This window comes from Leopardus geoffroyi, chromosome C1, assembly GCF_018350155.1.
Source record: "Leopardus geoffroyi isolate Oge1 chromosome C1, O.geoffroyi_Oge1_pat1.0, whole genome shotgun sequence".
Lineage (NCBI taxonomy): Eukaryota > Metazoa > Chordata > Mammalia > Carnivora > Felidae > Leopardus > Leopardus geoffroyi.
This window is the reverse complement of record NC_059328.1, coordinates 208,042,422-208,068,752: the sequence shown is the minus strand read 5'-3', so window position 1 is coordinate 208,068,752 and position 26,331 is coordinate 208,042,422. Positions and strand designations below refer to the sequence as shown.

At 48.0% G+C, this 26,331-nt stretch overlaps 1 protein-coding gene across 1 annotated transcript; it reads left to right on the top strand.

Moving 5' to 3' along the window:
* Positions 1 to 279: 279 nt before the first annotated feature.
* Positions 280 to 22,199, top strand: FAM124B (family with sequence similarity 124 member B). The gene is made up of 2 exons (XM_045481465.1): positions 280 to 1,868; positions 20,341 to 22,199. The coding sequence occupies exons 1-2, from the start codon at positions 1,137 to 1,139 to the stop codon at positions 20,989 to 20,991; spliced, it is 1,383 nt and encodes a 460-aa protein (XP_045337421.1). The 5' UTR covers positions 280 to 1,136; the 3' UTR covers positions 20,992 to 22,199.
* Positions 22,200 to 26,331: the final 4,132 nt, after the last annotated feature.

Genomic DNA, 26,331 nt, shown 5'->3' with positions numbered 1-26,331 from the left:
AGAGTCCCTAAGATTAATACGTGTCCTCAGCTAGAATGTGCTTTCGTGTTCTTTCCCTATCCTTAGGAAGAAAAGCCAGGCCAGGACTTCCAGGTCCCCGCGAAGCATTTCCTCTTTGCTTCTCAAGAGCACCTCTTGGTTCCTGGGTTCCAATCTTCCTTCAGCCACTTTTTAGCTGTGAGACCGTAGCTAGGTTGCTTAACTTTTCTGTGTCCCACCTGCATCCATCATTTGGGGCTAAATAGTCTTTTCTTCGTAGGTGTGCTGGAGACTTAAACCTATTCATGTAAAGCTTTACAAGGGCTGATGACTGGTGCCTGGTCGATCCTCAGTAGGTACGAGCAACCACACTGGTCGATATTGGAAAGCTCTCGCTCTTTTGTGAAGAATCACATGACCGGGGCGGGGGGGGGGGGGCTTAGTTTTGAAACATCTTTTTAGTACATGCCCTCAGACTCTGCGGTAGAGCAAATCCTTTTTGGTGAACAGTCAATATTATTTAGATAAAACATCCTCTCGTCTCTGCCCTAGGATCCGTTGTCCTGCAACAAAATAAAAAGACAAAGGAGGGGGGTGGAAATCCTGGCCAGGGGACAAGCTGCAGAATTGTTTTAAAGCGGTCATTGTATTCAGGTGGCCTGGAGGGACGTAAGGAGGAAATCAGAACCCATTGTGGGCCCATAAACCGTAAACCTAAACCCAGTGTCTTTTCAACTAAACAGATCGCTATCAGCCCGACAGAGCCGACTCCTGTTCCTTTTTTTGCCCGGTCATTTCCTTTCCTGAGTGTCTGTAAGAACCACCCACTTGGGTGTTTCTCAGGATTGTAGGTTTTTAGGGCAAACAGAACCCCTGGGGAGTGCCTGGACGAGCCAAACACGCAGTGACACTGTGCGTGCGAGTGACGCTGTGGCTGACCCCCGCTGCGGTCGTGCCCCGATCTGTGTGGATTGCCTCCCGTGTGGCCGCCGGCAGCCAGGGGCACAGGTTGGAAGCTCGGCTCGGAAGGGGGGCGGGGGTGCGGGTTTCCTGGTGGGCTGCAGGCTCTGCGTGAGAACCGCCCGCTGCTCCGTTCACCGCGGAAGCTTGCCCCGGGCCCCCCTCCCCTTGCTGCCTCTGTCCTCGGTCAGTCCAGAATGGACGAGACACCAGAGCCTCTGGCCATGACCGTCCACCTCCTGGCCAACTCTGGGCACGGCTCGCTTCTGCAGCAAACTCTCGACCGGCTCCTGGACTGCGTGTGCCCAGACGTCCGTCCCTTTCTGGTGTCAGAGCGGGTCCGGCCAGCGAAATACTACGAAAGGGGCCACTCCAAGCGCTCCCGGTTCCCGGGGATGTCTGTTTTGCTCTTCCTGCACGAGAGCCTCGGGGAGGAGCGGCTGTTCCGGGTCCTCGACTCCTTCCGGCGCTGGCCCTGGCAGTGCTACCCGGCCCCCAACGCCCCGGGGCGACCGTGTCCCTACGTTCTCGCCAAGCAGGAGTTCTACAGCCTGGACAGCCAGATGCCCGTCTGGGGCGTGAGGCAGGTGCACTGTGGGGCCGAGATCCTGCGAGTGACACTCTACTGCAGTTTTGACAACTACGAGGATGCCATCAGACTCTACGAGCTGATCCTGCAGAAGGACGCCACCTTGCAGAAGAGCAACTTCTGTTTCTTTGTGCTCTATGCCACCGAGAGCTTTGCTCTGCAGCTGTCCCTGAAGCAGCTGCCCCTCGGGATGTCAGTGGACCCCAAAGAGTCTTCAGTGCTGCAGTTTAAGGTCCAAGAGATTGGCCAGTTAGTGCCTCTTCTACCCCATCCGTGCGTCCCCATCAGCCGCACCAGGTGGCAAACACAGGACTATGACGGCAACCAGATTCTGCTTCAGGTATTCCTGTTTTGCCTCTGATCTTTGTAGACGCACATGGCACTGTGTGATTTTGTGTCTGAGATGGGCCTTAGCGATGATCCGATGCAGTGGTTCTCAACCTTGGTGGCACGTCACAATCCCCCGGGGAGCTTGGCTTGGAAAACGTCTCCTGCCACAGCAGCACCCCAGGTCGGTGAGACTGGCGTCTCCGGGGGCGCCTTGGACGACTCAGATATGTAGCAAGTGTCAGGGTTGAGCATCAGTGGGCTAATAAAATCCCCTCATCTGACAGATAAGGGAGTTCAAGCTCCGTGAGCTTGTAGCTTATACAAGATTGTCCTTTAAAACTGTGCGCAAGGGGCGCCTGGGTGGCGCAGTCGGTTGAGCGTCCGTCTTCGGCCAGGTCATGATCTCGCGGTCCGTGAGTTCGAGCCCCGCGTCGCGCTCTGGGCTGATGGCTCAGAGCCTGGAGCCTGTTTCCGATTCTGTGTCTCCCTCTCTCTCTGCCCCTCCCCCGTTCATGCTCTGTCTCTCTCTGTCCCAAAAATAAATAAACGTTGAAAAAAAAAAAAAACCAAAAAAACAAAAACAAAAACTGTGCGCAAATACTTGGTTCAGAAATAGTGTAAGCTCCTTCCATCCGACCTAAGGAAGCTCAAGCTGTAATTACAGTTGGGGATGTTAAGTTTGCAGTCCTGTGGACTTAATATTTTCCCTGTTGACTTATTTAGTTTTCTTTTTTATTTAATTTGAGAAAGAGAGAGAGAGTGTGGGCACGCATGAGTGGGGGGGTGGGCAGAAGGAGAGAGAACCTTAAGCAGGCTCCACATCTAGCATGGAGCCCGACCCGGGATTCGATTCTACAACCCTGGTGATCATGATCTGAGCTGAAATCAAGAGTCCGATGCTCAACCGACTGAACCCCCCCAGGTGTCCCTTGAAAAGGCTCCTTGAGAACACTTGACCTCATTTTCAAGCATCTTGTATCACTGTCAAATTCTACCCCAAATCAAGCTAGATGGTTCGAACTCCTTTAAAAAAAAAAATCTTGATATAAAAGCCTTCTGTAAGCATCCCCTATAAGCCAAGCACCATCCTGATAGCGATCCTGTGGCGTCTCTTGTGGAGTATTCTCTTCGGGGTGAGCCTGGCACCTAGAAGCTGCCTGGCTTAGTCTGGGTTTCTTCATTAGCACAACCAAGGTAATATCAACATCTTCCTAGAGTGTGGGTTGTTATGCACACGAAATGCCTTAACACTTAATGCCCACAATGCAATTTTAACTATTATTATTGATTATGACCTAGACTAATGTATTACGTTGATGACTTCATTTAATTCTTATTTAAACATTTTTTTAACGTTTATTTATTATTGAGAGACAGAGAGAGACAGAGCATGAGTGGGGGAGGGGCCGAGAGACAGGAAGACACAGAATGTGAAGCAGACTCTGGGCTCGGAGCTGTCAGCACAGAGCCCGACGTGGGGCTCGAACTCACAAACTGTGAGGTCATGACCTGAGCCGAAGTCGGACGCTCAACCGACTGAGCCACCCAGGCGCCCCATTCATTTAATTCTTATAACAACCTAGGAAATGACTATTTTTCCCATTTTGCAGATGACAAAACTGAGGGGGAGAGATTCTCAGTGAATTGCCTAAGACATAAGACAACTCATGCAATTCTCCATTCTTATCCAGTGCTCTGTGAGTGTGCATGCTTGTGTAAGTGTGTGCAGGCAGGGCATGATACTCACAGCAAAATGTTCTGTGGCTTCTGTCCTTGAGAAATGGTCAGAAACCCCTTTAAGGCCAATTGGGTACAGTAATACCAGGACAGAAGACAAAAAAGTCTTTCCCTTTGATTAATTTTGTTGTCATCAGCTTTGAGCTATTAATAACATATGAATCATAGTGATTCTGTGTCAAAAGATTTCTAAATTATTTACCTTCTTGTTCACCTAAGGTGGACAGGTACTCTTTCTGTCGGTTGCCTTGTAATTAACCCAGCAATTTCCAAGGCATCTAAAGTTTCTACTTCAGCCCCGGTTAATCTCCGGAATTTATAATCAACCTCACTGTCAAACAAACATTTAATATGTGTGTGCAGCAGGGGGCACATTTTTTAAACTGTTCTTATTTTCAAGATTAACCCAACCAACTCGGATCTAAACCAATTTCTCTAACCAATTCTCTTCTCTAAACCAATTTTTGCATCCAAGAGAATGGGATCATGGGGTTAGTATACTTCTCAGGCAGAGGCTGATTTTCTGTGAAGTCAGACCCTCCTGGGACTCACAGGGGAGGGTCAGGGACTCACAGGGGAGGGTCAGGGACCCCCAGTGAAGATCGTAGGGAAACAAATGCCCGGCGGCCCAGATGACTGACGTTGACCAAAAGAAAGAAAATAATACGTATTCAGTGGAAAACCATAACTACGGATTCACCTCTCCACAAATAACCCTTCCTCAGTGCCGGAATGGATGTGAGTGTGTGGGCAGGTGATGGGCAAAGCTTCCTGAGGAGTGTCCTGAAGCTGGACAGCCCGGAAGGAAGGAGCCAGATGGAGAAGGGAGGGAGGTGTTATAAAGAGGAGAGACCGTGGGTGACAATGTGTGATGTGGCATTTCCTTAGCAGGGCATGTAAAAAAAACACACACAAAAAAACAAAAAAACAAACAAACAAAGCTGCCCGAGGTTCTATGTGGCTGGGGTGAAGAGAGTGGGGTCACGGGAAGAAGATGAGAGGTAGGTGGGACCACATCATCAGGAAAATGGTCAGCCACTGGAAGGTAAGCGCCACGAGAGCAGGAACCTCTGTCTTCCCAGTACCTAGGACGGCCCGGCGCATGGTAGGCAAATACATTCTCGTGTGGACGAACAAGCATCTCGCTAAGGAGCTTCTATTTTATCCTGATTGTAATCAGCAGTCACTGATGGAACCCGTGCATGGTACTGACTGGTACAATTAGGTATGAGGATCAAAAGAGAGAAAATATAAATGGAGGTGCTCTGTAAAGTGGACGCTGTAGGAGATTGTGCAGAAGCAATGCAATTCTTGTGTGTGTGTGTGTGTGTGTGTGTAAGAAAGCCACCAGCTGTCCTGCCAGAGGCACACAGGGAACAGTTGTTTTCCCAGCTGACCTGCCAGTGCAGAATGTCAGAAGGCGCATTTTTGCGGAGAGTGACACTAGGGTTCATGGTAGGTGCTCAGTAAATGAATGGATGTGTCAGTACACGATCGACTATGTCCATGTTGATTCACCCACCAAATACTTTTTTTATTTTTTTAAAGTTTATTTTGAGGGGCGCCTGGGTGGCGCAGTCGGTTAAGCGTCCGACTTCAGCCAGGTCACGATCTCGCGGTCCGTGAGTTCGAGCCCCGCGTCGGGCTCTGGGCTGATGGCTCGGAGCCTGGAGCCTGTTTCCGATTCTGTGTCTCCCTCTCTCTCTGCCCCTCCCCCGTTCATGCTCTGTCTCTTTCTGTCCCCAAAATAAATAAACGTTGAAAAAAAAAAAAAAGTTTATTTTGAGTGAGAGAGAGAGCGAGAGCATGAGCAGGTGAGGGGGGTGGGTAGAGAGAGAGGGACACAGAGAATCCTAAGCAAGCTCTGTGCGGTACCGTGCACGGAACCCAATGAGGGACTTAAACCTACGAAGCCGTGAGATCAGAACCTGAGCCTAAGTTAGGAGTCGGACGGTGAACCCACTGAGCCACCCAGGTGCCCCTCGTTCACCAAATACTCGTATTGATTGTCTACCCTGCACCGGAACCTGTTTAGGCCCCGCTCTCCATTTGTCTTAGTCCTTTTATTATTTATTTAAAAGAAATTTTTTTTTTAATTTTTTTTTTCAACGTTTTTATTTATTTTTGGGACAGAGAGAGACAGAGCATGAACGGGGGAGGGGCAGAGAGAGAGGGAGACACAGAATCGGAAACAGGCTCCAGGCTCCGAGCCATCAGCCCAGAGCCCGACGCGGGGATCGAACTCACGGACCGCGAGATCGTGACCTGGCTGAAGTCGGACGCTTAACCGACTGCGCCACCCAGGCGCCCCTAAAAGAAATTTTTTAACGTTTCTTTGTTTTTGAGGGAGAAAGACAGAGCCTGAGTGGGGGAGGGGCAGAGAAAGAGGGAGACACAGAATCCGAACGCCGGCTCCGGGCTCCGAGCTGTCAGCACAGAGCCCGATGCCGGGGGTTGAACTCACGGGCCATGAGATCACGACTGAGCCGAAGTCGGAGGCCCAACCAACTGAGCCACCCAGGCGCCCCTGTCTTAGTTCTTAACGGCGGCCCATGTACGGTGGCTTGATTCTTCCCTTCCCCCTTTAGCGGTGCTTTGTCCTTGCATTTGCCCGTGGTTGCCCCGTGGGAGACAAGACAGCCGTCCCTCTTACCCTGTGGCTGGGTCTTCTTTGCCATGACACGTTGCCTTTCCTGGCGGATGGGGGGGCTGGATTCCCCCCCAGGAGCCTGCGATATGAGGAGCCTGCTCTGGTAGGGCTGCAGCCCACCCCCTCACCCCCCGCCCCTGCCTTGAGTATAGGGACAGAAAGGGTTGATTTGACCAAGATCGGAGCATGTGTGACTTGGAGGATGACCGAACCGGGCTGTGGCAGGGGTAGGGGTAGGGCTGGAGAGTTCAGATGAGTTTTTGGGGAAAGATTGTGGCCCGCACCATCAGGGCGGGTAGACTGGATGAGTACCAGATGGACCGATGCAGAGGTGACTTCGACCGCCCAGTCAGGGACTAGCAAAGTTTTAAGTAAGGGAAAGCACGATGGATGGAAGTGTGAGGTTAAACATGAACCGTGTTTAAAAGAGAAGGGAGGTAGCCAGGTCACGATCTCGCGGTCCGTGAGTTCGAGCCCCGCGTCGGGCTCTGGGCTGATGGCTCAGAGCCTGGAGCCCGCTTCCGGTTCTGTGTCTCCCTCTCTCTCTGCCCCTCCCCCGTTCATGCTCTGTCTCTCTCTGTCCCAAAAATAAATAAACGTTGAAAAAAAAAAATTTAAAAGAGAAGGGAGGTGACGATGGGTCTGGACACCTCGGGGCTTGAGATGCCTGCAGGTCATTCGGGTGATATTCTGGAGTCAGGTGGCCCCTGAGGGCAGGTGCTTGGGGTAGGGACACGGGGGGGGGGGTGGGGGGGGGGGGTGGGGGGAGATGGCTGAAGCCCTGTGCAGCAGTGGTGGTAACCGAGGAAGCGTGTGTAGAATTTGAAGAGAAGGAAGCAGAATCTACGAGGCGTCCACACTCCCGGAGACGGGAGAGAAGAACCGGGGAACGAAAGGGAGAGGCAGGCACAGACCGTCGAAGCCAGTGTGTACAAGGTGGCGTGAATTTTCTCGGGTGCGCTAGAACGGGCCCCTGAGGTTCTTCCAGCCTCCTCTCCTCATCGGGCCGCTGCTCTCTGGTTGTGTTGCCAATAACCCCGGGGAGATCAGCACCAGCTACAGGGCCGTCCCACCTCCCCGGGTAGCTGCTGCGACCACCATGGGCATGTCCTTGTCAACGTCTCCACGATACTACTGAAGCCAGGCTCTAATTCCCAACAAGGTCTTTGTGAAAGGTTGAGGCCAAAAGGGGAAAACAACAGAACATTCTTTTTTTTTTTTTTTTTCAACGTTTTTATTTATTTTTGGGACAGAGAGAGACAGAGAATGAACGGGGGAGGGGCAGAGAGAGAGGGAGACACAGAATCAGAAACAGGCTCCAGGCTCCGAGCCATCAGCCCAGAGCCCGACGCGGGGCTCGAACTCACGGACTGCGAGATCGTGACCTGGCTGAAGTCGGACGCTTAACCGACTGCGCCACCCAGGCGCCCCCAACAGAACATTCTTTACAGGAGAGGTAACTTACAAGCACCTCTGGGTGTCACCATTCAGAGCTCCTTGGCCAAGACGTGACCTTGAGGTCCTCTCACACGTCTCCGTGTGTGCTGCACGTGTGTCACCAGGAGGTGCTCCAGGCCAAGCACACAGCGAGAGCAGGAAGGTTCCCCCTTATCTCTTGGGGGCCCACCTTCCAGGTCTTCTTTCTTGACAAGAGTTGACTGCTTCCCAAGACGAATGAAATGGGGAAGTTCACACTCGTCTCCACCACCTGCCCCACCATGGTGGTGTCTCATTCGTGGACCCAGGCAGGGGGTTTGCTTACATCAGCACATGAACCGAACGTCAGTACAATCTGGGATGCTGAGTCTCAACAACAGATGTGGGTCATTGGCCGTCCTTTCTGGTGGCTTCTTTCAGTGTATTCCGCCGAATGAGCGGGCAATCACGCCTGTGTGAGCTTCGTCCAGTCCCTGGGCTCGCCTCTGGATCCTCTACAAGTAACACTTGAGTTCTCCAAGAACCAGTTTTTTATTTCATTGATTTTCTCTACTGATTTCCTGTTTTCAAGTGCATTGATTTCTGCTCTAATTCCTATTATTTTCCGCTTACTTCAGATTTTTTTTAAAGGATATTCTCTTCTTGATGATTTTTTAACGTTTATTTATTTTTTGAGAGAGAGAGAGTGCAGGTGGGGGAAGGGCAGAGAGAGAGAGGGACAGAGGATCTGAAGCAGGCTCTGCGCTGACAGCGGACAGCCCGAGGTGGGGCTCGAACCCATGAACCGTAAGATCATGACCTGAGCCAAAGTCAGACGCTTAATGGACTGACTCACTCAGGCGCCCCTTACTTTGGAGCTAATATGCTTTTCTTTTTTGAGTTTCCTAAGGTGGAAACTTAGATTGTTGATTTGAGGTCTTTCTTCTTTTCTAATATATGCATTCAATGCTATATGTGATATATGTATACATAATTAAATACATTGTTGGTCTTATCATTAAAATTTAAAAAAAAAAATTTATTTATTTTTGACAGAGAGAGAGAGAAACAGAGAGAGAGGAGACACAGAATCCGAAGCAGGTTCCAGGCTCTGAACTGTCAGTACCCAGCCCGACATGGGCCTTGAACTCACCAATGGGAGTTCATGACCTGAGCCAGTTAGATGCTTGACCGACTGAGCCACCCAGGCACTCTTGGTATTATTATTTTAAACACACTTTTTTGTTAGATCAACTAAGAATGAGAAAAATAAAAGCTGGCCTTCATTTACTCCTTCTTCAATGTTCTTCCTTCCAGGTTTCTGATCTTTATTACTTTGCTTCTCTCCAAAGAGTTTTTAATGTTTCTTGCAAGGCAGGCCTACTGACATACAAATTCCTTCAATCTCTGTTTGAGAAAGACTTTATTTCTGCTTCACGTTTGTAGGAGAATTTCATAGGGTACAGAATTCTAGCTTGGTGGCTATTTTTTTCTCTTCACACTTTAAATATTTCACTCCATTCTCTTCTTGCTAGCATGGCTTTTGAAAAGTGGGATGTGACCCTTACCTTTTTTCTTTTTTTTCTGACATCCGTTGGGATTCTTTTTCTTTATCTTTGACTTCTGTAGTTTGGAAAACGTATGTCTAGGTGTAGCTTTGGGGGGATTTTTGCGGTGGTGTTCTCTGAGCTTCCTGGATTTGTGTTCTTGTGTCTGACATTAATTTGGGGGAAATTCTCAGGCACGGTTATTTCAAATATTTCTTCTGTTCCTTTCTCTGTTTCTTGCCTTCTGGTGTTCCTACCATGCAAATGTGACACTTTTTGCAGCTGCCTCACAGTCCTTGGATATTCCGTTCTGGTTTTTTGTCTTTGTTCTCTTTGATTTTTAGCTTTGTCTTGTTTTTTTAAAGTTTGTTTATTTTGAGAGAGAGGGGGGAGAGCATGCCCGCAATTAAGAGAGAGGCAGAGAGAGAGGGAGAGAAAGAAACCCAGGCAGGCCCCGTGCTGCGGGTGAACTCAAGAAACCGTGAGATGATGATCTGAACCGAAACCAAGAGTCAGATGCTCAACCACTGGGCCACCCAGGTGCCCCAGATTTTTAGTGTTGAAAGTTTCTTCTGAGGTTCGCTCTAGTTCAGTGATTCTTTGCTCAACCGTGTCCAGTCTACTAGTAAGCCCATCGAAGGTGTTCTTTATTTCTGTTACGGTGTTGGTTTTGGTTTTTTTTTTTTTAAATCTCTAGTGTTTCTCTCTGGTTCTTTCTTAGGATTTCTGTCTCTGTTTACATGGCTCACCTGTCCTTGCTTGCGGTCTGCTTTATCCATTAGAGCTTCTAGGACATTCATCAAGTTATTTCAAATTCCTGGCCTGATAATCCCAACAGCGCTGCCATGCCTGGCTCTGGTGTTTACCGTCTCTTCAAATTGTATTTTTTAGGGGCATCTGGGGGGCTCAGTCAGTTAACCATTTGAATCTTGATTTCGGCTCAGGTCATAAGCTCGTGGTAATGGGCTGGAGCCTTGAGGTATGGAGCCTGCTTAAGATTCTCTTTCTCCCTCTCCCACTGCCCCTCTCCCACTCACGCTTTCTTTCTCCCCCCCTCCCTCTCTCTCTCAAAAAAAAAAAAAAGAAGAAGAAGAAGAAAAGAAAAAAATGGTTTCTTTTCTCCTTCCCCTTCCAGAAGCACAAGGAGATGTTTCTCCCATATTTATTGTGAGAGTCTGGTCAGGCTCCTGGAGGTAAATCTCACAAGCTTGTGGGGCCCCTCTGACTGGGTCCCCCTGGAGTTTTTAACTCTCAGAGTTGTCCACACGAAGCCTCCTGCCATTCCTTAGTCAGAGTTCAGGTTTTCCTCATCTGGCCCTGCTTCCTGCTGGCGTTTCCCCTTAGGAGTCTCTGCCCCGAGAAGCCATGATTCCCTGCATTCATCTGTCTGTCTCTCCGGTCCTGGGGCTGCTATTTGTCCTTCATCCTCACTTCTTGTACAAATGCTGGGAGAGTTTCGCCACGAGGCCACAAGCATCACGCACATTGACCACTCCTGCCTCGAAAGTCTGTCCTCTGTGGGTTTCCATAACCCAGCTCTATAAGTTTGTCTTCTCTTTCCATCTTTTTTTTCAAGGACTCACCTCTTTCTTCCTGTCCCTAAATCAGGTTCTCTCAGCCTTGGCAGTATTGACATTTTGGACTAGATGATTCTTGGTCGTGGAGGACTGTCCTGTGCCTTGCTGATGTGAGCAGCACCGTTGGCTCTGTCACTAGAGGCTAGTAGTACCGACCCCCGCACCCCAGTTGCGACAACCAAAACGTCTCCAGACCTTGTCAAACGCCTCTGGGGGTGAAGGTTCCCCCAGCTGAGAACCACTGTCCTTGGCCGAAGGTTTCCCTAAGGTTAAGAAATATAGACCATCCTGTGGACTTAGCCTCATCTTTGTTGACCTTACTGCTGTGTGAGAATCTCTGGCTCTTGAGCTTTAGCTTATTTCCGGCTCCCTGGAAAACCATGGGACCATCATGTCTCATTCGCACCTCGCATTCAGTCCGAGCGAAACCTAAGACACCATCGACAGCCTCCCCCAACCTCTCCAGCTCTGGTCACTCTCTCCCCATTTGCAGTGGTTTTGAAACATTGTCATTTTTATTTATTTTTTTTTTTAATTTTTTTTTTTAACATTTATTTATTTTAGGGACAGAGAGAGGCAGAGCATGAACGGGGGAGGGGCAGAGAGAGAGGGAGACACAGAATCGGAAACAGGCTCCAGGCTCTGAGCCATCAGCCCAGAGCCCGACGCGGGGCTCGAACTCACGGACCGCGAGATCGTGACCTGGCTGAAGTCGGACGCTTAACCGACTGCGCCACCCAGGCGCCCCAAAACATTGTCATTTTTAAAGCCTCTTTTCCCAGAAGCCTCACATTCAGTCACACCTAGTGAATGTAGGTGAATAGAAAACTGTGGTAGTTTTCTACTGGGGTCATTCTTTTTCCCCCTTCCTTCTTTAAGCCCGCGTAGCTTTAAAGGTGCGTTATTATTATTATGACATTCTAACTCTTCACTCCGGCTCTAGGCATCCTATTTTACCCAGCACACCACAGTTGAACACATTTTTAAATGGCGGCTAACTTTATGGCTAGCCCAACTTTCTTTCCAGAAGTCTAGGCTCACCCCTGCACCCAGATATGTTTTTTTATTGTCATAAAATACACAGAACACAACATTTGTTCACCTGAGCCCTTTTTAAGTGTCGGGTTCAGTGCCATTAAGTACATTTACAATGTTACACTACCATCACCACAGTCTGTTTCTAGAACTTTCTCATCACCCCACATAGAAACTCTGTACCTATTAAACTATAACTCCCTCTTCCGTCCTCCCCTAGTCCCTGGTAACCTTGGTTCTTCTTTCTGTCTCTATAAACTTGCCTATTCTAGGCACCTCACCTATGTGATGCAACACATAGCATATAATACTTGTCCTTACGTATGGCTTAGTTCACTCAGTATAATGTTTTCTAGGTTTATCCATGTAACAGGTGTCAGAATTTCATTCCTTTTTGAGTTGAAAAATTTCCATTTTATGGATATCTGGCATCTCTGCATTGCCAAACCTTGTCCAGAGATGTCTTTCTCTGCCTCTTCACTTCTCCACCCTTCAAGGCTCTGCTCGAATGGCAATTTGTCTCCAAAACCTGCCGTGAAGCTCCAATGCACATTAGCTTCCATTTGGTGCACGTTTTACATGGAAATTTTTGTAACCCACAACTGATTACGTATTTTCTTATTCTTGTACCATATAATTTGGAAGTCTATGACTCTCCGCTTCCTTTCAGTATTTTGTTGTAAATGTCTATTTCCAGTAGACTAGCGGGTAGACAGCTGCTTCTGCACCACCGGTTGATTGACTGCTTGTTTTCAGGAAATAAGCCTGTCTCTTCGGAAAAGGTGTGTGTTCCAGAAGCTAGTTTGGTGTAAGCAAGCACGTGGTTCTTTTCACTTGATCAACATTTGGCCAAGTCCGTCGTTGTGTTCTGTCTTAGCCGTTCAAAAAATCAAAGAACGTGGTCTGTCATGAAGAAAGTAATTCATTTTCTTCAGTAGCGTTTCTTGAGGGTCCTTTCCCATTTCCGAATCTCTCTCCGCTGTGTGCCCTTCCACTCTATTCCTCCCTCTTTGTCACTCTCTTCGTTTCTTATTCATTCTCCATCCCTACCCCAAATGTGCCCCACACAAACACACAACACACACACACACACACACACACACACACACACACACACTGCCATCCTTACCCTTCTGCTCACTCAATACTTGGGTTTATGCTGCCCTGAAGGAACACTTCGAGGCATTGCTCAGGTTTTCACTCTTACAGAAAAGCAGTTAACATCAGTGGTTTTGATTAATCAGTTAAAGTAAGTGCCTTTCTTTTTTCTTTTTGTAAAAAAATTTAGTTATTTATTTTTGAGGGGTGAGGGGTGTGTTGGGGAGGGGCAGAGAGAGAGGCAGACAGATCTGCTCTCTGAGAGCAGAGAGCCTGACACGGGGCTTGAACTCACAAACTGTGAGATCATGACCTGAGCTGAAGTCAGAGGTTTAACTGACTGAGCCCCCCAGATGGCCCCCACTTTTTTTTTTTTTTTTGGTAAGTACCTTTACTTTAAAGAACAATTAATCAGAAGACAGTGGTTTCAACTCTTAAGTAAACAAGTTTGGCATTGTTCGGGGGGTTCTTATTATCTGCATCATTTGTTTCCATTTAATTTTTTTTTCAGTGTAGGAGAAATTCTCTTATCTCTTGCAGTCACGTTTAGTAAGAGACAATCTTATTTTCCCTTCATGGGATGAATCTGTTCTTTAACAGCTTAATCATTTTTTAATGATGCATATTCTCTTGTTTCTCAGGTATTTAGAATCAAATGAGTGACACACGATAGTCCTATTCATCAAGATAACTGCCAGGGTTCCCCGAAACTTGAAAAAGCTAGTTCTCAATTTGTAACATTTTACAAATATTTCTTGGAAAGATGAGCTCTAAATGATCAGAATTCCTACAAATGCATTTCAATTTGTGTTCTGGCAAGAGGAGCCTTCTTCTCCCCCAAGGGATTTCTCTCAATCATTCAGCATTATGTTTCTCCTGGAAATTCTTCACCGTAACTGCACACGTCTGCATTTCTACATTAATAATATTGCACTCAATTGTGGTCTGTGGTCTAAGGATCTTAGACCTCACTTTGAGAATGAGGAGTTGACATTTCCTTCTCCTAAAATGTTTGCAGAAATGGCCAACCATACGATGAAAGTCACTTTGACTTTTCTTTAAAAGGCTTGAGATCTACCTAATGTCAAATAATTAGGGGCCCAATAGGATTTTACATCTCCATACCTTTATACATGTAAAAATGTACATTTTGTTAGGTGCTAAGCTTTACGTAGGTATTCAAAAGACATCTAGTTGATTACTTACCATGTGCTAGGCACTATGCGAGGGACTGGAGATACAATAATGAAGGAGATGAACATACCCCTTGCTCAAGATGGCAAATTCAGAGAAAGACACAGAGATGTAAGTGGACAAGTGCATAACACTGTGAAAACTACTATGATATGGAATTACAGGCTGCGAGGAGATCTAGTAATAATGCTAATTACTATGATACTAACCAACTCATATTTAGCAGAGCTATGTCCCAGCCACTGTTATCATTTAATCCTTTCAACAACTCTATGATGCTGGTACTCAGGATTATTTCCTTTCATCGGTGAAGAAACTGAGGCATAGGAAGATTAGGTAACTTCTGTAAAGTCCAACAACTAAGTGGCAGAGCCAATATTTAGGGGACCTAACCCAGAGTCAGGGACATTAAGAAAGCTTCCAAGAGGAAGTGATGTGGAAGCCGGGGCTGATCATGGGTTTTTAGGGAGAGGGGTTAGAAGAGACATATCCCAGACCGAGGAAATAATATACACAAACACTGGCACTGGGAAAGAGCAAATCATGTCCAAAGAAGCTCGATTTTGGCAAGTGCAGGCTGAAAGGGAGGAAGTGGTGAATGACCAGGCTGGAGGAAGAGGGGGCAGACTGTGGAGGGTGTGATCGGTCATATTAAAGGACTTAGATTCTTATCTCAAGAAGAATAGGGAGCCATCTGAAGTAGGAGGGTGACATGATGAAAGCTGTTTCTGAAGCTCCTCTTGTAGAGGAGTACAGGAGGGATCGGAGGGACATGAGGGCATCGACGGGGGCCTCATCCCATAGCTGTGGCAGTAATTCAGATGAGAGACGGCAAGAGCCTGCCCTAGGGTTAAGGGCATTGGACACGGAGAGCCAGGAAGATCGGAGAGATCTTTGGGCGACAGAGTCCACGGGAGTGGATGACACGGGGACGAAGAAGGGGAAATGATGCTCTTGCTTTGCTAACACGGGCTAACGCGTTTGAAGAAAGGGAAAAGACTAAACGGAATGGAATTAGCATGAGTAGGGAAATGAGTTCAATTTTGAACATGTTGAGTTTGAGGAGCTGGTGCCTGGAAGGCAGTTGGATAGACAAGTGGGAGGCTTATAAGACAGATCTGAGCTGTAGTTACGCTTTGGGGAGCCTTCATCATTTACACAGTAATTGAAGCTTTAAAAAAAAAAAAAAAGACTTCAGATGTAAAGGAGAAAGGTCAGCCTTGTAAAATTCAACCGGAGCTCAAGTAACAATGAATGACAAGGAAGCTGATTGAGGATGATCTCTGGCAAGGGCAATTTCAGTGGATTGGTAGCGGGGAGAGTCAGTGCCATGGATAGAGGAAATAAGGGGAGGTTAGTAGGATAAATGAGTGTGGATACATTTAATAGAGAGGCTTGACTGTGAAGGAGAGGAGAGAGAGAGCCGGAGGGCAAGAGGGTGAGGGAATGTGTTTATTCAAGATAGACCTGAGCACGTTTAGTTGTTGTGGTAAAAGAGCGGGCAAAGCACGGGGCAGAGAGAAGGAGGGGAGAAACAAGATAGCAAAGCGGGAGGAAATGAATCATCCATAAGTTGGCGGTGGCCAGGAAGGCAGGAGGCATTGGAATTCACAGAGCGGAGACCGGTCCCGTTTCTTGCGGGGAGGATGATGATGTTGCAGGTACATTGGATGGCAGGCAGCCGAGAGGTGCTAGCTGCTGATGGCTTTTGTTTTCTCCCTAATCTAGAGATCCTTCTGCCTGGGGAGGGGGTGTGGTGGCCCCACTGACGGTTTGAGGACAGCTCGGAAGGTCTGAAGCAGCTGACCGTTGGCTAAGGAAACAGGACCTACGGGGAGCCTGGGCCCAGTTGGAAAGCGCACCTTCATGGTGATGTCACGCTGAACAGTCGTGTGCTTTTCTGCAGCCTGAAGCTCAAGGCACAAGTTCAGAGGCCATGGGCACGCAGATGGAACCCGGAGTTGGGAGGTCTCGAGGGAGGCTTTGGCGGAACGAAAGGGAGTGGTGGAAAGGAGTGGGAGGTGTGGGCGGGGAAGTGGTTGAAGCCATGAGGGCCTTTGGACTCCAGTTGACATGGAAGGAGGTGTTGATGGGAAAGAGCTGATGCAACAGGAGAGCTGAGTGTTGGAACAGGAAAGACTGCTCAGGGGTCCCTGGGAGGTAGAACATTGCGAGGGGGGCGAGGCCCAGGGGAGGGGCCATGGGCTGAGCAGAGCTGAGAGGAGGGGCGACTACAGACCCTGCCCTGAGAGGCACTTCCTGGTTGCTCTGAGGCTTCTCCTTCTCTTCAGGATTGGTAGAAAATTCAATAGGACCTCAGAACCAAACCAGTGGATTTCCTCATCCAGACTGCATAGTCTAATACCAACCCTGAATGATCTCTGAGTATGGGAATCCCTATGCCAGTTTCCATTTCCGGAAGAAAAAGACTTCACTGGGTCTCGTAAAAAGGTAGATTATAACATCAAACGATTCTCCAGGAGGCTAGGCTGGCGGCTCAGCCCTCTGAGGAGACTTGGGGAGTTTGTTCTCCCAGGAGAGGAGACCCCAGCTTGCATCCGGGAGAGAGTCTATTTCCCTCTGATTTGGAAAGAACGAACGAGTAGTGTTCTCGGAGAGGGAGAATTTGGGGCCGCTTGAGGTTGGAGTTGGGGAGAAGCCTTTCCTTTTTATTTTACACACTTGTTCAGTGGGCTTTACAGTGAGCCGTCACTGCCTTTGCCATGTTTTTCTTATGAGAAGTTATTAGATGAATATAATTTTTTAACGTTTATTTTTTTTTTTTTTTAATTTTTTTTTCAACATTTATTTATTTTTGGGACAGAGAGAGACAGAGCATGAACGGGGGAAGGGCAGAGAGAGAGGGAGACACAGAATCGGAAACAGGCTCCAGGCTCCGAGCCATCAGCCCAGAGCCTGACGCGGGGCTCGAACTCACGGACCGCGAGATCGTGACCTGGCTGAAGTCGGACGCTTAACCGACTGCGCCACCCAGGCGCCCCTAACGTTTATTTATTTTTGAGAGAGAGCCAGAGTGTAAGTAAGCTGGGGGGGGGGGGGCGGGGAGAGAGGGAGACACAGAAGCCCAAGCAGGCTCCAGGCTCTGACCTGTCAGCACAGAGCCGGATGTGGGGCTTGAACCCATGAACTGCAAGATCATGACCTGAGCCGAAGTTGGACGCTCAACCAACTGAGCCACCCAGGCGCCCCAGAAATTATTAGATGGATATTATTAGAAGGTAACACTGGGTGAAAGGAAAAATGAAAAGGGACAGAAAGCCAGGAAGGGCAGGGGAGGCCGGAGGAATTAGAGAGAGGCAAAGGCAAACCCCACTCCAGAAATGTGGAGTGGGAGGTCAGCCTGACACGCTGAGACTCACGGTGACCACGTGATAGCATGCTGCGGGACGCCCACCTTTTCTGGGTCTGTGGCGGTACTTCCCAACTTTTGTTGCGCCATTAGAATCACCCCCCCCTGGCGGGGGGAGATTTAAAAATTCCTCAGGCCCAGGTGGCTCCCAGCCCAATGACATTAAAACGTCTGCAGGTGGGAGCCTGGTGTCAGTGTTTTAAAGCTCCCCAGGGGGCCCCAGTGTGCAGCCAAGTTTGGGGACAGAAGTTTCTCCTCTGAGTTCTCACACAGGGACACATCCTGGCATGCAGTGGCCGTCCCTTTGACAGTGTCCCCACTAGAGGGGGCTGGGATGTTGGTGGAGGCTCCCCCTGCTGCTTGAACGGGGGTGGTGGGTTGGATGGGGGAGGGGGGAGAGGAGGAGGGGAGGAGGAGGGGGGGAGAGGGAGAGTGGGGGGAAGGGGAGGGGAGGGGAGGGAGGCGCGGCTCAGGGGAAGCACACCCACAAGTGGGGGAGATTTCAGGGTAAGTGGCTTGGTCCAGACTGCAGAATACCGGTTTTCAAAGTGTGTTCCGGGGAGCCTTAGGGACCTGGTGAGTGGGGTCAGCACCCCAGCGGGTGGGGGTGGGGGTGGGGGAGCAAAGGGAGGCCCAGCAGCCTTCAACCAGGGCCGCTCTGCAGAGAGCACCTCATATCTAGGGATTCCAGAAAAGTTTCTGCTTGAAAAAAGTGTTGGGAGGTGATGGGGGGGCAGTTGGGGAGTGGGAAGTCATTGCTTTTTTTTCTATAGCGGTGATCAGCCAACCACGGGCCCCCCGGGAGCTAAGAATAGTTTTTCCACTTTTAAATGGTTGGGGAGGGGGGGGAACGTCATGACACATGAAAATTGCACAAGATTGAAACCCAGCCACACCCATTTATCTCATTGTCTGCGGCTGCTTTGCAGCAGAGTCGAGTAATTGAAGTAAAGACCTTGGGTCCACGGGGCCTCAGATACATTATACGGCTCTTTACAGAGAATATTTGCCAAAGGAATTGATGGAAACAACTTTTTCGCTTTTTGCAGTTTGATCACGGTCACTATACTGTTTCTATCAGAGAGAAAATTGGGGGCTGGGCCTACGTGTGTATGGCATAAGTAAGCAACTACCGGACGCTCGTGCGTGGTGATTTGGTCGTTTCTAGACCTGCTTTCTTACTGTTCTGATTTCTTCCTTCTTGCCTGGGGAGATAAATATGGACCAGTCTTTTTTATTTTCTTTTAACAAACCTAAAAACATTTTTTTTTTTTAGATCAGTGTTAAGTTCACAGCAAACTGGAGAATCCCATATGCTCCCCTGCCCCTCACAGGTACCGCCTCCCCCTCTGTCAGCATCCCGCCATCCCACAATCAATGAACCTGCATAGACACATCATTATCGCCGAAAGTCCACGGTTTATATTAGGTTTCACTCCAGGTGTTGCACGAACTGTTTTGACAAAGGTATAATGACGTGTGCCCCCCCCCCCCCCGCGATATCTACAGAGAACTTTCACTGCCTTAAAAATCCTCTGTGCTCTGCCTGTTCATCCCTCTCTCCCCTCTAACCCCTGGCAACCACTCACTTTTTTTTTTTTAATGTTTATTCATTGTTTTGAGAGACAAAGACAGAGTGTGAGCAGGAGAGGGGCAGAGAAAGAGAGAGAGAGAGAGGGAGACACAGAATCTTAAGCAGGCTCCAGGCTCCGATCTGTCAGCACAGAGCCCAACGCAGGATTCAAACTCAGTAAGTGCAAGATCGTGACCTGAGCCGAAGTCATCCACTTAACCGTGCGGGAGCCCCCCACTTTTTTTTTCCTTTTTATGGTCTCCATAGCTTTGCCTTTTCCAGAATGTCATATAGTCACAATCATACAGTATGTAGACTTTTCAGATGGGCTTCTTTCACTTAGAAAATGTATTTATGGTTCTTTTGTGACATTCTTTTCCGTATTTGATTAAGGGCAGGGCCAGGCAGGGGTAGGCCCTAGATACCAATTTCTAAGGGCTACTGACAAGAGAGAGAACATTATCTTTTCCAGAAATCTTCTTGGCCAGAGTGGAGTGTAATGAGTAGGGGATGAGGCTCCCAAGAGTCCAAGGATGGGAGATGGGCCAGTGAACTCCATTCTGCAGAAGGAGACAGCAGTAAACCCTAGGCTGGGAGCTCTGCTGAGTAGGGCCTGTAAGTTTGGAACCAGAATGGAATTGCTAGGGATTAAGAGAACACAGCTCCCTCCTTTCTTTGTCTCCCACATGACACTAGGTCTGTGCTATAAACAAATGGCACCCCCCCAATTTAAAGAATATTGGCTTAAAAGGTGTCGAATTATTAGTCTGGCTGGAGTGCCCACATGTCTTGCAATAGCTCAAGATATATATCATTGGCCTGATCTAAAAGAACTTACCAACTTTGGAGGACTGAATTCTTATTCCAGGCTTTATCTTGACTATGGCCACGTGTTTGGGTGGCTTTTTATTGTGATTTTGATTGCATAGTTGGTGATACATTGTTTGCATCAGCAAGTGAGGCCGCCAGATGACATCTTCGAACATCTTTGTGTCATTTGAACAACATGATCTACAAGAACCGTGTGGTTGTCATGCGGTCATTTGATTCTCAGATTCGTAGCCTTGTCACACGTTGGTTTAGGGAGTCTGAGAGAAAGATGTGTGGAGCTGAATACTGATAGAGCTCATAATTAGATTGGACTTATGACTTCAGTTCAACTGGCTCTGTTGCAAGTCTGCTGTGGGCACAGCATGGCGGAGGATGAATGGGACATCGTCTGCTCTCAGCACTTAGTTAATGGAAAACGTCTGTTGAATTTGTTTCTTTTTCCCTTGTCCCTTAGGTCCAACTGAACCCAGGACTTGGTGTGAGGAATGGCGAGCTTTCCTTTCTGAACGGCACCTCGGGAGCTAACACGCTTCCCCAGGGCTCCAGGCTGATCCCTGTCTCCACAAGGAGGACCCCAGAGCCCAGAGGCCGAAGAAGCCGGGCCAGGAGGCTCAAGGTGGGCTCTCCGGAGTGCCCAGCGCCCGGCGGATGCCCAGCGTCAGACAGCTATAGTGGTACTTTGTGGAAAAACCCTGGTTGCCCATCCCAGGACCGCAGCGCAGCCACGGGTGCCTGGATGCATCTGCCTTCTCCCCACCTTCAGCCTGGGGCCACAGCAAAGGTCCTCAGCGCGGAAAACAGCTTTGAGAAGCGGGAGGCAGAAACTAATGTTGACACAGGGCGCACCACGGTCAACTGTGAACCCAGGCAATCTGTTCTGAGCAAATTTCCAAGGGATCTCCGGGCCAGCCAGCCACCATCCTGCTTGCCAGACTCATCCTTAGGGGCAACTGCCTCCAAGAACAATAAAATCTCTAAGGAAAGGATCCATGGTTTGTCCCTTGCTGGCCAGAGGGATCTTGGTGCAAGGAAGACGATGTCAAAATGTCTCCTTCACCTGCCAGTCCAGGGTGAAGAAAAAGAAGAAGAAGAATTCTTTATATAGGACCAAACAAGTGGGGTTTCCTAAAACACGAGATCAGATACAGTGTTCTAGGATTGGAGCCCTCTGACCTAGAATCGGGCCTGTTTCTTGTTCACGTGAGGGGCCCCGAAGGCTAGCCATGCACAGATCAGTATAGCGCTTATTTCAACTGTTCCCAGTCTCACGGTGCTGTGAACGGTTATTTGCGATCATGGTCAGGAGGGAACACAGCCAACGTGCAGGGGAAAAAAGCCCTTGGAGACACGGCTAACCCAGCTGGGTGTGTTGAGTTCAGCACCTATCAGAAATAATTGCATTGTATGCAAATGAGTCAGCTGTGTTATGCAATGCTGATGAGCGTATGCACTTTGGTTTTAATTTTCACTTGGGTTGCATAGTTCATCCCCCTGGACGACACGGACTATTTGTTCTTTAGTGTTTTTTAATTTTATGTGGCCTCCTTTGGTGTATCTATGCTCTGTATACTACATAGCCGCTCGTGATTTTGCCTTTAAAGTTGTTTGCATCTAGAATGAGTTACCATGCAAGTGTTTTGAAAATTAGAAACAATTTAGTTTTTTCCTGTTTAATGAGCAGAAACACAGGAAGCCAAGAAATCCGGTGAAAAATGAAAGCGAGGCTCTGGGATTTCCCAGCTCCTCCATTTCTCATTTGTTTCTGGGCTGCTCCAAAGGGGCCAAGTGGTTCATGTTTTTAACCAGAGAGGAACATGACTCGATCGGATGATGCCAGATCTCTACTTAACGTGGCAGGAAGATTGGATTGGATGGGTCGTTGGAGCAGGACTTACGTTCTTCTGGCCATGTTCAAATTCCTAAATTTCTTTGCAATACTCATTCATTCATGTATACATTCATTCACTCATTCAGCACGTGTTTATGGAGCACCCATGTTTGCATAAGACAGACATTGACCTATGGTCCACACACATTCTGGGGCCATCCAACCACCAAAAGTTTATGGTCCCACCAGTACAGATTCATTGTAGCAACACTTGAGAATATGTTGAAGTGTTAATTCCTCTGGAACCCTTTTCCGCAACTGATGTTCACACTTGCTGCACAAGGCTGTAGTAACCATTCGCCACCTGCAGGTGGAGACCGGCGCATATTATAAGTTGCAATGATAACCATAATGGACAAATTCTCGGTTGCTCATAGACTGTATTTTTTTGTTGGGTCTATAATAAAGGTTTTTAAAACATCTGAGGTCTGTGTGTTGTAGTCAATTTATAACGTTATTGGACTCCATGAACCTTATTCTCCAAATCCATGCTGATTTGGCCCGATCTTTGTGACAACCCGACACTTAATATACCCACGTGGAGAGAAGGATGTGTTCGGGCTCAAGCACGAGTCTCAGGGAAGAGACACCTGGCTGAGTCTGGGTGCTCTGCTGACCTTGAAGAGTAGAAATGAAGACGAGTTGCAAATAGACAAAGACAAGACTTCGAGGTTGATTTTCTTTTTCTAAGTGCATGACGTCAATACATTCTCATTCTCATTTTCCTTCCCTCCCCCAGACTAAAGTTAGATTTTAGGAAATGGGATGAAGAACTTAATTTCGGTATGATTTTCTATAATAAGAGTTTAAAGTAATGAAAGTCTCATTTAAATTGAGCTCTTGAGCTGCCTTGGAAAGCGCGGCAGGCGGGCAATTCTGAAATTTCCCTCCTGCTTCTTTTGAGGTTACCTGAATTCTTTAACATAATACATGGGCAAGAATATAAGTACATGGAAATCAGGAAGAATACTGATAAACGTGAAGGAGTACCTTACAAAATTCATTTGTAAAATAACACACCCTTAAAGTGACACTGACTAGATCCTTCTGAACATAGGAATCCCATTTATAACAGATGGCACGGATATTCCAGTGCACCAGGGTGCCAAAGTCCCCGCTTTGGGCCCCAGCTTTTAAATGTACTATTTATGGGGCCTTGAACGGTCAGCCTCTTTGATCCTCCGTTGCCTTACCTACTGTAACCAAAAGTTGTTAAGAGAATCAAGATTATGCACCTGAAGGTATTTAGATATTGTTAAGCACAATAAATACATAAAATAGTAGTATTATTACAAATGGTCCTTCAGACCCATGTTTTTTTAAAATGTCATGGCAACGAAAGTTTTTTTTTCAAACAACTTTTAGTAAAATCAATGATTCAGTTAAAAAAAAAAAAAAATCAAACCCAGGGGCACCTGGGTGGCTCAGTTTGTTAAGCGTCCAACTCTTGATTTCGGCTCAAATCGTGATCTCATGGTTCCTGGGTTCGAGCCCTGAATCCGCTGACAGTGTGGAGCCTGCTTGGGATTCTCTCTCTCCCCATCCTTCTCTGCCCCTCCCCTGCTTGTGGTGCCTGATCTCTCTCTCTCTTTCTCCAAAATAAATAAATAAATAAATGCTAAAAGCAAAAAACAAAAAACCCCAGCTCTCTAAGATTTTTGCTATATGTGCCATTTGTTGACATTCATGTTTCTAGGAGGGAAATTATGGATGGGAAGAAATCAAATACATCTTAATGTTCAAAAGAGATGGTATGTAACATCGATAAAGTGGCAACTAGTTTAATCGAATTTATCACATTAACCAGACTCTTTACTTGCTTATGCTGTATTTTTTTAACGTAAAATGTATCACTTTTATTTTAATTCATTTTATTTATTTATTTTTTAACGTTTATTTTTGAGAGAGAGAGAGTGTGGGGGAGGGGCAGAGAGAGAGAGGCGGGGAGAGAGGATCTGAAGTGGGCTCCGAGCTGAGAGTGGAGAGCCCAACACAGGGCTCAAACTCAGGAGCCAGGAGATCATGACCTGAGCCGAAGTTGGACGCTTAACTGACAGAGCCGCCCAGGGGCCCCCTTCCCCTTCTTAAATCAGAGGGACTCTTGAGAATCCGATTACTTTATGTTTCTTTATAGGCACATTAAAGATCAGTCGCATTACACTTCTTTAGCTATTTTTAACCTCATCAATAGTATATCATAACTTTTTTGCAACTGTTCTTTGGACGTCGCTAAACATTACTAGAAATGGTAGCCTTTGGAAGCTTTCGAATGAGTTTGTTCATTAAAGGAAGGAGAGCAGGGGATTTGGGGGTGGAGAAGGGGAAGGGTGGGACACCCCTCGATTTCCAAAGGGAGGTGGGCAGGAGCCTCGGCTCCTTCCTTCCAGAGAAAGTCAGGAAAAGGGGAAGGGAAGCCAAAGAGAAAAGAAGGGAGCCCATTTTCTGTGCATTGGAAACTCTTAAATTTCATCTCCAAGTCATAAAATCTATTCAGAAAGTCCTGAGATACCTAATACTGTCTGCCTTTCTTGAATCTTTTCTAAGCCCTCATGCTTGGGCTTTCTCTCCCTTTTCCTTTCCTTTCCTTCTTTTCTCTTCCCTCCTTCTTGTCCTCCCTCCTTTCCACTCACCCCCTATGCATGGATTTGATACTCTCTTCATTCTGTTTTTTTTTTTTTTTAATTTTTTTTTTCAACGTTTATTTATTTTTGGGACAGAGAGAGACAGAGCATGAACGGGGGAGGGGCAGAGAGAGAGGGAGACACAGAATCGGAAACAGGCTCCAGGCTCCGAGCCATCAGCCCAGAGCCTGACGCGGGGCTCGAACTCACGGACCGCAAGATCGTGACCTGGCTGAAGTCGGACGCTTAACCGACTGCGCCACCCAGGCGCCCCTCTCTTCATTCTGTTTTAATAGACTCTGTCTTGGGGGTGCCTGGGTGGCTCAGTTGGATAAGCATCTGACTTCGGTTCAGATCATGATCTCAATGTTGGTGGGTTCGAGCCCCACGTCGGTTTCTGTGCCCCTCGTGGAGCTCTGTGCTGACAGCTAGGACCTGGCTTGGGAATCTCTCTCTGCCCTTTTCCCATTCCCTCTCTCTCTTTCTCAGTATAAATAAACATTAAAAAACAGAACTCTGTCTTGGTGGCATCTCCCAGGATTCCTGAAGAGGACCTGTTGGCTAAGCTCCTGGAGAATGGGAAAGACAAGGCCGCTCCTGCTCTGGGGGAGTGCTCCCCACTTTCCAGCTCACGTTCAGGACTCTTCCTGGGACCGGTAGGCCCACGCCACTGAGGAGAATGGTGGTCTCTCTACCCATGTTGCTCTCCTCTCTGGAGAGCACTGGACCTTTCTCGGAGGTCTGAGATGTTTCTGGAACATTTCTCACAACTAGCAATTTTAAAAATTGGCTGTAGTATATGATGGCCAACCAGCAGGTGCCAATGGCCCTAGAGAGCACGTCATTAGGATTTACATTATCAAGAACTCAGTCCTCATAAACTTTCTTTTCAAACATGTCATTTCAAAGTCGAGTTATCCCAGAGAATCTGTCTGGGCTACCGGACACACGACAAGGTCTCTGCTGAGCATGGGAAGAAATGTGTGGTTTTTACGAGTCCCACATCTGCCGGAGATGTTTCTAAGGTGTTTCTTTTAAGGACAATAATTCTCAAGAGGGCCAACGACATTAAATCTGACAATGAGGGCTGACCTGTGCAGTCCTTCCCACACGCGAGGTGCTCTCCTAAGTATTTCAATCTTAACACCAATCCTTTAAGATAATGATCCCCGTTTTACAGGCGAGTAAACCGAGGCACAGAGAGGCCGAGAGAGAACCTAATCCAGAATTGCACGATGAGTTAGTGGCACGGCTGGGATTAGAACACAGGCTGTCTGGCTGCAGTCTGTGCCCATCCATAGCCACTCCAACACCCTGCCCCTCACAGCGGGGGGGGGCAAGAGGGGAGACCTCAGCTCCTGCACGGTGCCCACACCCTCCACACCATGCACCTGGAGAGTGGCATGCCGCCTCAGTTTCCTTTCTGCCGCTCAAGCACATCTTACTTGTTCTGTCTGCACCAGACCCGCCCTGGCGGGGAAGGGGGTGCTCCTTCTCGTCATTTAGAGTTCAAGTTAAAATTCCTTTTGCAGGGGACCTGACCAGATAGCACCCTGTTGAAGCGCTTCTGGAACCCAGGCCCTAGGCCAGGGCCAGGACCGGAGCAGATGCTTTTGCAAATATTTAGTTCAATGAATGCACGTTGAGGGGCAGGGACACAGATGAGGCGAGGCCTCTATTCTCTAGACGCCAGAGGTAGAGATTGTCCTAGTCAGCTAGGACGCCTATAACGAAGTACCACACACTGGGTGGCTTCAGCCACAGGCATTTATATCTCACTGCGGGGAGAAGGGAGGTCTCCTGTGTCTCTTAAAATCTTTTTAATGTTTTTTTTTTTTTTTAATTTTTGAGAGAAAGATAGAGCGATCAGGGAAGGGGCAGAGAGAGAGAGAGAGAGAGAGAATCAGAAGCAGGCTCCAGGCTCCGAGCTGTCAGC

What these genes read in the sequence shown, in the direction of transcription:
- FAM124B (XM_045481465.1), top strand. Translation starts at nt 1,137, where the DNA reads ATGGACGAGACACCAGAGCCTCTGGCCATGACCGTCCACCTCCTGGCC. An exon ending in GCAACCAGATTCTGCTTCAG is followed by an intron (nt 1,869 to 20,340) that starts GTATTCCTGTTT and finishes CTTGTCCCTTAG; the next exon opens with GTCCAACTGAACCCAGGACT.